The 12,323-nt window shown below is 43.7% G+C and overlaps 1 protein-coding gene across 1 annotated transcript in view; it reads right to left on the bottom strand.

Moving 5' to 3' along the window:
* NKAIN2 (sodium/potassium transporting ATPase interacting 2) overlaps positions 1-7,663 on the bottom strand; it is a 531,076-nt gene extending 523,413 nt beyond the window's left edge. The window contains exon 1 of the mRNA XM_030447427.1: positions 7,577-7,663. Within this exon, the coding sequence (XP_030303287.1) occupies positions 7,577-7,630 (54 nt within the window). The 5' untranslated portion in view covers positions 7,631-7,663. The remainder of the gene's footprint in view (positions 1-7,576) is intronic.
* Positions 7,664-12,323: the final 4,660 nt, after the last annotated feature.

Below are 12,323 nucleotides of genomic sequence, written 5' to 3' on the forward strand. Positions count from 1 at the left end.
TCAAAAACTCCTTAGTAAAATGACTAGTAAAAATGCAAAAGGGAGGGAAATAGTAAGTATTGTGGATGGAAAAACAGCATACAATGGGTCTGTGATTTTATTTCTCCCCACCATTCCCAAAAAGCCTACTTAGGCTGAAGGGCTCTTGACTTAAGACACGACTCTAAAGGGTGGTTTAGGGTAAGAACTCTTTGGCACTCTGACCTGCTCCTGAAGGACTCCCTCTTCTGACTCCAGAGGAGACTAGAGAGATTATTCTGATTGATTCAGAGCATCAATACTCTTGCCCCTGCCCAAATATGATAATTCTCACTATTGTTATTCTTGGCTAAATGACACTTAAATTCAGAACCGTAAATTAATCCCGTGGAGATTCAAGATTTCTCATACATCTTTTCTTACAAAATGTCATTGGACAGGGGTGTCACTTTCAGCATTGTACACCTTTGATAATTCCTTGAGTTCAGTGGAACTGTGGGACCAAAAAGGCATTTTGGAACACATGGGCACAGGCAGGGAGCTCCCTGGGCACTGACATCAGCCTCCACAGCAGACAGGGGTTGAACCTCACCAGTCCCTAAGCCCAGGGAAGTTGCTCAGAACTTTATTCTAACTGAAGCTAGATGTTGAGAGCCCTGTCATTGGATGTACCAGGACACTGAGAAGAACCCAAATGGATTTAGATTCTCTCCTTGAACAAGTACTTGACATGTTGACAGAGCTTACATGCTACTCTTGCATTGTACATTCCTACCACTCAGGATGGGAGAGTAGTCGCTCCTAACTCAAAACATCGCTTGTGCTTTGAATCACTTTGGAATAGGGCCTGTTCCTTCCTGTTCAGTACCAAAAAAAAGAGATTTCTCATTTTTACTGTCTTTTAAAAATGCTTACTCAGTGTTTTTGTAAAGAAAAACCAGAAAAACAAACCTATCCTGCTGCTCATCATTCAAGATGTTAGCTCAAATTTCTGTCAACATGAAATTAATGCCTACTGTCTAAAGATTTGCCTCACGGCTATACAAGAGGAGTGACTTTACTAGATATTCTAGGTTCCTATATTCAGGTAGTTTATTCAACTCCTCTTCTCTCAATCTACTTAAACCTTTCCCTCCTACCCATAATCACAGTATCAGAATGTTGAGTCTGCTCACCGAAAACTAAAGAAGTTCAGCTTCAAAAAGCAGTAAATTAAGCTTCCTATTCAGCTGGTCTGACTTATTTTACCTCTGTAACTTAAACCAACATGCTCTGCTTTACTTGAAATGTGTGATGATTGGTTATTCACAATTATTATTCACACTTCTATGAAAAATAATACTGTAAAATTCATAGTGAATGTCAAGCCATGAAAATTAAATGACATAATGAACCATTACCTCTCACAATCCATTTTTTCTATGCACCACTATTTTTGACCAAGTTATTAGGGAAAAAAAAAAAAAAAAAGTTTTGTCTATGAGTCCTCAGTATTTTATTGCAAAAACAGTAGAAAAAGTGTGCTTATTTTTCCACCAAGGTCTCACTTAAACCTGAAAAGGTTGTCATGTATTTCTTTCACAGAAAAATAAGATGTTAGCTCTCTGAATTCATGATCATGTCCCTGTTTTATATAGTCCCAGCAACATCTCAAAATCTACTCCTTAGTAATACAGAATCATAGAATCATAGAATGGTTTGGGTTGGAAGGGACTTTAAGGATCATCCAGTTCCAAACCCCCTACATGGGCAGGGACACCTTCCACTAGACCAGGTTGCTCAAGGTCTCATCCAACTTGGCCTTGAACACTTACAGGGAGGGGGCACCCAAAACTTCCTTGGGCAACTTGTTCCAGTGTCTCATCACCCTCACAGGAAAGAATTTCTTCCTGATTATAAGCTAAATCTCCCCTCTTCAAATTTCCTCTTGTCCTCTCAGTACACAGCCATGTAACAAGCCCTACCCCAGGTTTCTTGTAGGTCCCCTTCAGATATTGGAAGGTTGCTATAAGGTCGCCTTGGAGCCTCCTCTTCTCTAGGCTGAACAACCCCAACTTCTTTAGCCTGTCTTCATAGCGGAGGTGCTCCAGCCCTCTTATAATACATCTGCTGAAAGTCTGCTATTCACAGAACTGTTTCCTTTTCATTGCTAGACCTCAATGTTCTTTGTTATAATGAAACTTAGGCTTTTACTTTCTTTCCTATCAAAATTGAAACAAAGCAAAAAGCAGAATATTAAGGAAGGCACCTAATTGTTAAGGTAATAACAATTTCAAAGGCAGTATTTAAGTACTCTGGGAAACACAGAAACCAGTTCTTTTTACTCTCTTTTTGATTGGTAAACCTACAGATCCACAGGGTAAGAGAAGTAGCAACATCACTTTCCATTCCACATGGAAAACCCACTTCTTTCATTCCCCTTTGGCTAGCAGAAAATGTAGGAACATGTACATGTCATCAGAATTTTCCACTGCTGACACTTCTCTCCTAAAGCTGCTACTGAAAATCATTGGCAACAATGACAATGAAACACGATTAAAAGGCACACATGAAAAGAAAAAGCAGCCCTCCCCAAAATCCAGAAACTAAAAGCAAACACCAAAAATTTCACTACCACTTCCCTACAGCATGAATGAAAAAAATCAATGTGCTTCATACACTAGTTATGTGGTTTGGTGTAGGGTTGGACAGTACCCTGATGATAGGCATGGTGTAAGAGCCTATACTAACAAAAATATAATTTTTTGTACATTAAACTGCAGAGCAGCTAATACTTTTGCTTTGGTCTCAGAGGGACCTCAGCTCTAATCTGGGAAACCACACTACCTGAAGGTCCAGAAGTCAGCCTGCTAACTCTTAAAACATGAGGTTTAGCCCAAACCACTTTATTCATGGTATCAAGTGCTACACCTTTTAGATAGATTTGTGGTACAGACGAGAACATGACATGATCACCATTCCCAAAGCATTTGAAGAAGCATAAGAAGGTTTGCTGTTCACTTATTAGTAACCAAAACTTTAAAAGACTCCTCACTAAGATAGACTTTTTCTCTAAGAACCAAGCTCTGTTAGAGGCACAACTGTTTTGTAATGCATGTGAGAATACGAAGAGTATAAAACAGAACACTCTTCAGTCTTAAATCATATGTGCAATATAAACATCAGAAGAAGTCACAGAAGATGTATGGTAGATACTACTTCCCAGTTTGTACATAATTCATTTCCTGGCTTTGAGTGGTTCCACCACTTTAGTAGCCATAGATCAAATATGTGCCTTCACGTGCAAGAAGGTAATTCAATATGTGCTTATGGACGTTGGTATCATAGATAAGTACACAAATTACCACAGCTGACACCGGTTTTCTTTTTTTAAAAAAGTACTTTAATTTTCTCTCCATTCACAACATTTGTCTCTGGAAAAATATAAACAAGGACATTTCCATACCTGGTGGTTTGAGATTTCCATTAGCTCAAAGCAAAGATAAACACTGGGTCTACCTTAGCAAAACCAACCAAATCCAGGTGACTTTCTGATTCTGCTTAGCCACAATGACACTCATGATCAGTGGATTCAGCCAGCATTGTAATAGAAGAGGTCGCAGAGAAATACAACCAAGTTTTCTGTTGGTGTACTTATGCCCCAAACACTGATGCACTAAGTGAAGAAAAGGAAACACAGTAAATGTTGTACACTGATGCCTGTGAAAGGCATGTTTTTTCAGAAACTGGGTATCCTGTACCCACTAGAGTATATGCTTCTTTAGACAATCAGACTGAATACCTCAGAATCACCAGCTAAGCCTTGACATTTATGAAGCTTGTTTACAAATTTTATATCAGTTTTAATACTTAGCTACAGTATCTGAAATGTATTACAGTTCAGTTAAAAAAAAAAAAAAACAAGAAGAAGCAAAAGTTACAAGAAGAATTATATAAATAAATTCAGCTGGAAACTGGGAGAAGGCAGAACAAATGTTGAATTATCTATCATCTAATTAGCCTTGGGATTATAGCGATCTTTGCTTGATGGATAGAAACAATAAGGCAACGATTTCTGGAGACTTCAAGTTTCTTTATGAAATGTTGTCCTTTCTCATCACTGCAATTGAGAAGGGATGTTCTAAGTTAAAAGTTCCAAGTCAAAAGCAATGCTTTTTACTGTGTTGCTACTGCTCCAAGTTTTCCCAAGAAGCAACAGAGAACATGTAGAAAATTAAAACTAGTTTCCACAGGGCTCTTGAATATTCCCTAACCACACAATAATCCTGGTGGTTTCACCTTTGCTGCACTTGCTATTAAAAAGTCTAAGCAACAAGATATTAGTGCTACTGATGTAAGCTATTAATAGAAAAGGAGCCACCCAAAAATAAAGAGGTTTAAAGGACAAAATGCAATGGCAAAGACTCCTTTTAATGGGACCAGGATGGTTGACATACAACAAAAACAGAGCCTCTGTCCCCAGGGTTCTCTTCAGAAGGGCAAAGGGACAAGAGAGACCAAAATTTTAAAAAGGCACAAACCAAACAAAACCAAGATATTTTGAGATCATTAGTTATGTATACTGAAGGCAATGCCTTTTGCACGCTATGCCAGCAAAATTAGCTCTTAATTGCTGTTAATTCTTTTCATTGGCTACAAATGCAGAGGAAAATGAGCTGTCAAAGGTTGTTGTTGGTAGTGCAAATGAGAGCACAACAGGAAGGTATATGTATGTTAATAAGCTTGGGAGCAATGATCAGTACGCCCTTGAGAGAAGAAACATTCCTTCAGTTTTCTGGTAATCTGATGGTACAGTATGATGCCTTAGCTGTAAGCATTTAAAATGTATTTGTGAAAATAATTCTGCTTGTGTAGGGTCAATCAAATTGATGTGGCTGCAGCAGTATTTGAAAAAAAACACCTTTTTTTGCCCATTCACCCACGTCATCTATATATGTACAATACACAAAAACCTCTCTATTAAATTGCAGTATGACTCAACATTATTTATTACACAATGTCTACAAAGTCCACTTAGATCATTAAACCCTAGCTCTGCAGAGGTGGAAGATAGTATTTTCAATTAAAAAATGGAATAAATCTCCTCAAAAGTATACTTTTTACTTCATACCTGACTATCTTAAAACTGAAAACCAGGTATCAGTAGTAAAGGTTTCATGCAATTCTTTTAAAGTATGGTTATCTTCATAGAAATGCTACCTACACCCATCTCCTCAGGCCATATAACTTGTTCATCCTTTGGTTTTGATTTGCATTAACTTTGCTGCTAATTCTAAGATGAATCTTGAAAGCATTTGCTCCTTTAAGTAGCCTTTACTTAAAAAAAAAAAAAAAAAAAAGCAGCTACAACTGATCAACCACCCATAGGCCTGCTTAGGAGAGTCAAGTCTCCTTGACTTAAAACTCTTGACCTGTTCCTATCTGATAGCATATGGCAAATGAAGGAAAATGACAAGCAATTTTAATAAACTGCATCTTCTTTTCCATTCCCAACTACTTTTTCTCATGTAAATTATTATTCTGCTTTGAACCTATCTAAATGTCACTACACAGACCAATTATGATTCGGAGATTTGTGCTGCTGCTGCTGCACTTCCCTCTTGCACACTAAAAATTTCTTTCACTAAAACACTAAAAGTTTTCATTTTATAAAAATACATTAAAAGTTCACTTAAACTACTCCAGAGTACAATATTTAGTTTTTAAAAATACATATATATTTGACCCTATCGTTTAAAATCACTTTCAGAAAGCTTACTACAGTAATGCTACCATTCTCCATCAACATACCTGATGATACATTCCTATGTAGCATTTCTGGTTTTCTGTTGCTGTTTTTACTATGAGTTTTGCATGTATTTTTGTCACCATGAGTTAGCAAATATGTTTTCCTTCAGACTTCCAAAATAACAACTTAACCTCCTAGCACATTCCATAGTCATCACAATCTCCTTTTTCTTGAATGCATTTTTGTAGGAAAAAAGAAAAAAAAAATCACTCTTATCTATCCATTGCAGGTACAACTGAAACATTTTTTTTTCATTTGCAGAAAAAAAAAAGGAAAAAAAAAGAAAAAAGTCTGTCTGTGGAATTGAAATGGATCAGAAGAACTTCAGTGATTAATTTTATGTTTCCAAATTGCAGGAAAAGGTTACATTCCTACCATACCACTTAAGATACACTACTTCTACTCAAGATTCTTTTTTTTTTTTTTTTTAGAGAATGTTTATGAATAAATCACATCTGATAAGATCCATCTATCTACAAGGAATCAGATAACTTATGTTGAGAACAGCACATACAAATAAAATGTTTTTCCAGCATAGAGAAGGAATAAGGGTTGATTACAACCAATAGAAAAAGCACAGGCATTTTGAATTCCTGATCTGCTAAAACATTGTCCTCTTTCTATTTACTGTTATAGTGATTTTGGTCCGTGAGAACTAGTGCGTTTTTTCTTCTGTAGTACCCTTAGTACCTGTCTGCAGGAGAAGAATTGGTGACAATGCTGGTTGCTATTGATACGGACTTACACTTTCTCAGCAGAACTATTCAGTAAGAGGAAAAACGATGGAGTAATGTGAATTACTTTCTTCCGGCTATACGGTTAACTGCTTGACAAAGGTGCTTCCAGCACCTGTTCTGCCAGCACACAAACACTTGGTCTAATGAAAATAAGAAATGGAGCATGTTACATTGACAGGTCTCTAGTTGGACATCTCTGCATCCAAAACCACAGGAATTCTATGCATCATGTATCTGATTAAATAACAACAAAATAATCCTTGTATGTATTACAGGAAGAGACATTTCTTTACTTTCTTAACTTTAAGCCCAGTCTCTTTTAAAATACCATAATACAATTGCACAGTCTAACTAACCATCTTGCTAAGCAGATCTATTTTTAGGCAGTCTCTTTGTTATTGTATCTCAGTGTCGACTTTTTAAAGTCAGTCTAGTTTCGCTGGTAGATGAGCTTGGAAGTCCTGCCTCAAGTCTCCTCTAAAGGTAAGCATAAATACATAATTGTTTTAACTCTGCAGCAACACAGCAATATAAATGTTAACATACGCTGGCCGGGAAGACTGAAAGGGGAAAGAAAGAACCACAGAGCTGCAGAAAAGCTCAAGCATAACAACTTCATACACACACACACACACACACCTGTATGGCAAACTGTTCACAGCCTAAGCATCACCCCTAACACGGCCGCGTCCCTGCTTTCGCAGCCGAATACCGGCCTGCCAGAGGAAACCAGGCACCAAGTTGAGCCAAGGCTTGGGAGAACTGCCCGACTTTATTCAACTCCGCTGTGCGCCCACCGCAGCCTCCCAGCCAAAGCTTCCGCGAAACTACCTGTAACGCAGCCTGCATTTCCCCCCCTGCCATGACACGCATTTCCCCATCCCGACCCCCGCGACCCTCTCCTCGTCCAAAGCGCGGGCGAGGCCCTTCCTCCGCAACACCACCCCCGCCTTCCCGGGGCTCCCCCTCGGGGGAAGCCGCCCCGCCACCCCCTCCCTCTCTCCCCCCCACCCCCCCTTCCTCCCACCCACCCCGCATCCCTCCTCCGCCGTCCGTCCGCGCCGCCACTCACCAGCTGCGCGCCGCACACCGCCACCAGCGTGCACCGGCCGCTGCAATAGCCCATGGCTCCCGACACCCCGCGCCGCTGTCCCGCGCCGCGCCCGCTCAGGCGGCGGGAAAGGAGAACCGCCCGGCCGCCGCCCGGCTCCCGCCTGCCGCCGCCGCCGGCGCGCCCCGGCCCGGGACCCGCATGGGGGCGCGCCCGCCGCCCGCCCGCCCGCCCTAGCCGCGGCCGCAGCGCCCGCCGCCTCGGCGGCCGCCGGCAGCGGTGCCGGCCGCCCCCGCGGAGGGCAGCAGCGCCGGGGGAGGGCGGCGGCAGGTGCCTGCAGGAGCAGCCGTGCTCTGCCGCGCAGCCCTAGAGGCATCTGGGCTTCAAAGTTTGCCCCCTCAACTCCGCTCGCAAACCATCCGGGCTCGTAGCCGTCTGCGGCGGGAGGGGAGGGGGGGAGGCGGGAGGGGGGGGGAGGAGGAGAGAAGGGAGGGACGGGGAGGCGAGGCGAAGCGGGCGGCGGTGCTGAGCTCAGTTCAAGCTGGGAGAGCGGATTCCCCTCTGCCTTCACGGCACAGGCGCTCTCCCAACCTCCTTCCTCCTCTATCTCCCGGTAGGGTTTAGGCAGCCCCTGCAGTGGGAAACCCTCACCCGGCGGGTCTCCCCCGCGGGAGGGCGCGGAGGGGCGGCGCAGCGCAGCGGCGGGGACGGGCGGCTGCCGCTTTGTCTACGAGGGCGCGGTGAGGGCGGCTTCACCCTCCCGGGCGCCTTTGTCTCGGCGGGACGACTCTATGCGCCCACCCTTCCTTCCGGGGTCTCCCCCACAGCACGCCACCGGTGCCGGGCCAGCCGAGACCCACAACAGCTCCGCTGCCGCCCAGGCGCGGCCCCCTCCTGGCGGGGAAGTGGGAGGCAGGGGCGCTGAGCACGGCACCGCCCGCAGCGGGGCACAGCGCGGCCCTTCCGCGGGGCCAGCGCAGCTCCAGCCCCGCGGAAGGGCGCGCTGCTGCCGCCTGCCGGGCTGCGGGAGGCCTTGCAGGGGGGAAGCCGCCCCAGCCGACTCTGCGTCCTACGCCGCTGCCGCCGCCCCGGCCGGCACCGGGGAGAGCTCCTGAAGACCTCGAGAGATACGTCGGCATTCACTCTGCCCTTGTCACCGGGCTCCCTCTCACCGGAGCATAGAGCAGGGGCGGGGGCAGGTCCAGAGAGACCGACTTGGAGGGCTGGGAGGGATCCAGAGGAGAGGCCGGGAGCTGGAGGGTGAGGGCAGGAAAAAAAGGACAAGATGAGGCAAATACAGAAAAAATATTAATTGATTTCAGGCAACTGGTTCTGCTGACCATCACCACGACAAATGGTTGTACTTAGTGGCATGCTCCAGCCTTTCTCTTGCTATTAAAATAATCCAGAACATAAAGTTGGTGGGAAATGACTTGTCACGTTCTGGTGTGTGTTAATCAGCCTCCAAAGGCTTTTATTTGCTGTGTCATCAGCAGCAGTCTTGACATTGCATTCAGATCAGGTCAGATTTTTGCTGAGCTGCCCATTAGTGTAGGTAGTTTTAGCAGTGGCATCAACAATTATGAGCTGGAGGAACACCACTAGGTTGCACATGTGGATGTTTGATTGCAGAACAAGCATTCCGCGAAACAGGAAAGTCTCTGAAAGCTTAGAATTCCCATGTAGTTGTTCTCACTTTCCAGGTGAGTTTGTCAAAATAGTTGGCAGCCTAACAGATGAAGAGTTATGATTCCTAACATGCCCTATAAAATAATAAGCACTCCACAGGGAAGTAAAACACACTCAAAGGTGACACTGGTTGTCCTCTACTCCATGAGGATGTCCTTTTTTATTGTCAGCTTCTGTGCTATCAGAAACACTATTGACCTGCCATGTCACTGGTCAGGCAGAGTATCAAGTACAAGGAATGTGTTCCCTTTAGCATCTAAGGAGGCAACAGCTAGGGAGAGCTGTATCTGTGAACAAATAAAGCTATGGAGAGAGAGCAGAGATGTTCAGCAAGTGTCAGAGAATAGCTCAGGTACCTCTGGACTCTTGCAGTCTTTCTTGAGTTCTTTAACATGCCATTCATGCATTTTACAGAAGTGACACACTGGTTTCCAGGTATTAGCTGGCATTATGGTTGTTTAAACTTGAGATTTGAACTAGACAAGATGTAGCAGTAGCCTCTGCAGCTGCTATAAAATTTCTTCTTTCATCCCAGGCATGTTAGCCTTTGTGTAATTATCTTTTCTACTACAGTGAACCCTGCATGACTGAGGAGTCAGGGTGGTCAGAAAAAACAATGGGAAACCCTTTTTATTTACCCACAGCAAGTGGTAACACTGACTCTGGGTCTGGGAGCTGAGAAGCTAACAGAAGACAGGGCAACTTATACTAATTTAGACACTTAAGAGTCTAATGCTCTCTAAGCGTCCATAACTGATCTGGTTGTTAATTCCAGTGGGCAGTTTCCTAAGGAAAATTCAGGCAATAGCGAGAGAGTCCAAAACGATGACTCCCATGGACTCCTGTATCTTCACAGAACTTCCTAACCCTTTTGTTTGTTTGCTTGCTTTTTTGTTTGTTTTTTTTCAGCACCTTCTCCTGTAGCTTTGCTTTTTGGTAAGAAAAGTGTCTCAGCCATTGTTCTTCAGTTCCCCCCAGTCTTTGCCATCAGTTCCCCCCCTTTCTACACAAACTATCTTTCTCCATGTCACCCTTATCTGTCAAACCCCTCCTTCCTTTTGGCATCTCCAGGTTGTCTGTGCTGTTTCTCAGAAGGAGCTGGGTAGCCTTTTTTGCTTTGTTTCATGATATCAGATGCTATATGGCTGTGGACTGCATTTTTTCCTGCCTCTGCTTTTGGCTAGAGCTGCTTGGTAAGATCCCTTCTAGGCACAGAATAATGCCTCAGAGGTGGAGATAAAGTCAGTTGTGTGAACCTGTTCTGTTCTCTGGCACTTGTTTTATCTCTGGTGCTGCTTGTGTTGCTGTTTTCTTCTGCTGCTGTTCCAGTCATTCTACCTTTCCAAGCATGAACCTTCCCTAAAGCTGAGATGTAAAAAGAAAGATATTCATCCATCTTTGTCAGATCTTGCTGACAATAATGACATTTAGATTTTCTGTGATACTCGCCAGTCATAACCCATCGTCGAGGTGTCAAAGAAGACTCCTACCTCTAGCAAACATATTCACTAGTTAGGCTTGCTGCAGGCTTGCTTTTTCTTGCTCTCTCCAATTAGAGAAGCTACAGATTATATATCGGGATGGGAAAAAAAATCATGGTATGATTACGTAGAGCAAGAGGAGAAAGGAAAACTAGAGCACTACCCCTGAATCCTTGTTAGACTGCTCCCTGAGCACTCAGGGTGAGCCCCAGGATTCAGCCCTCATTAGGTCAAATGCTCAGGGCCTTTCCCAGGACAGCCTAAGCCTGTTCTTGGGGCCCTGCAGCTTCAATGTGTGGAGAGATAGCTGTGTACATACAGTAATATTGTTTTGTAGGTTCCCAGTTAGACTTAACAAAAGGCTTTTTGTGTGTGCTCGGTGAGTAATTTCCAAACATTCATAACTTTGTCAAAACAAAACCAATTTTCTGTGGAGCCAGCCTGTGCAGCGCTCTTCGCTGAAGGTTATTCCATGTACAATATTAACTTGCAGATCTCAGTGGTTTCACCAGTTGGTTTGTAACTGTAAAGAGGCCACAAATCAAAAAGGTAATAGGTTTCTCTGTTTCCCTTCACTCTTCTCATAATCAAGTGTCATTTTATTCTTATTTCCATAACTCATCTTAGGGAAGAGATGCATTCGAAAATTGGTGAACATCCCTAAGGACTGGAAACAGGAGGCTACAGATGCATTTTACAGTCTGAGTTATGAGAGCTCATTGCTATTGCCTCTCATGCCCATGGTATCTACTCTTCTGGGAGTGGTGCAGAACAAGCCTTTCAATGGCATAATGGCATAAGCCTGTGACCCCACAGTGCCTTCCCTGGGGTTTGACAGGACTCACTAATTGCTTGTAAGCCTGTCCCGAGCCTGTTTCTTCCCTGAGCCTTGGGGACACCCTTTGGGAGAGGGGAGCCCAGAGAGTGCTGAAGCTGCCAGCCCGCTGCATCAAAACTGCAGCCAAAGGGAAGAACTAGAATTTCTCAGAACAAGGCACTGGCCAAGTGAACTGGCATGAAGGGCCACAACCCGCTCATGAACGCTAGCTTGCGTATCCCTTTCTTTTCATAGAGATTTTATGTGAACTCTGTAAAAGCCAGCCCAGTGCAAGTGTGGTGATGCTTTATCCTAAGATGCCAGCCATATAGGAGCTTGCCCTTGCCCACCATCAGCACCCTGTCTACCCAGACTGTCACAGGCACAGGTAAATCAGCAAGGGCTCCTGCCTACTGTATCTGTCCTAACATCAAACCAGACTGAGAGTGCTTAGTAATTGATAATGTTATCGTCAATCGTAAAGAGAAAATATTGTCTCAATGTAACCAACACGTTGTTAACAGAGCAGGCCTTGCTGTGTGACAGATGTATATATTATCTGGGGAAAAAATCAATTAGTGGGGAAAATACATGATTAAAACATAATACAAAATTATTGCAGGCTTAAGCACACTGCAGTAAGACTTCTATTCAAACCTGTAGGTCCGTGGCAGTATTAAATTATTTTTTGAATCTCATCCTCACCATGAAGATTGTCAGGTACTTTTTCTTTCTTATTGCAGGATTTCAAGACTTGATTGCCCAAATGACAGTTTACTTA

Source organism: Calypte anna, chromosome 3 (assembly GCF_003957555.1).
Source record: "Calypte anna isolate BGI_N300 chromosome 3, bCalAnn1_v1.p, whole genome shotgun sequence".
Taxonomy (NCBI): domain Eukaryota; kingdom Metazoa; phylum Chordata; class Aves; order Apodiformes; family Trochilidae; genus Calypte; species Calypte anna.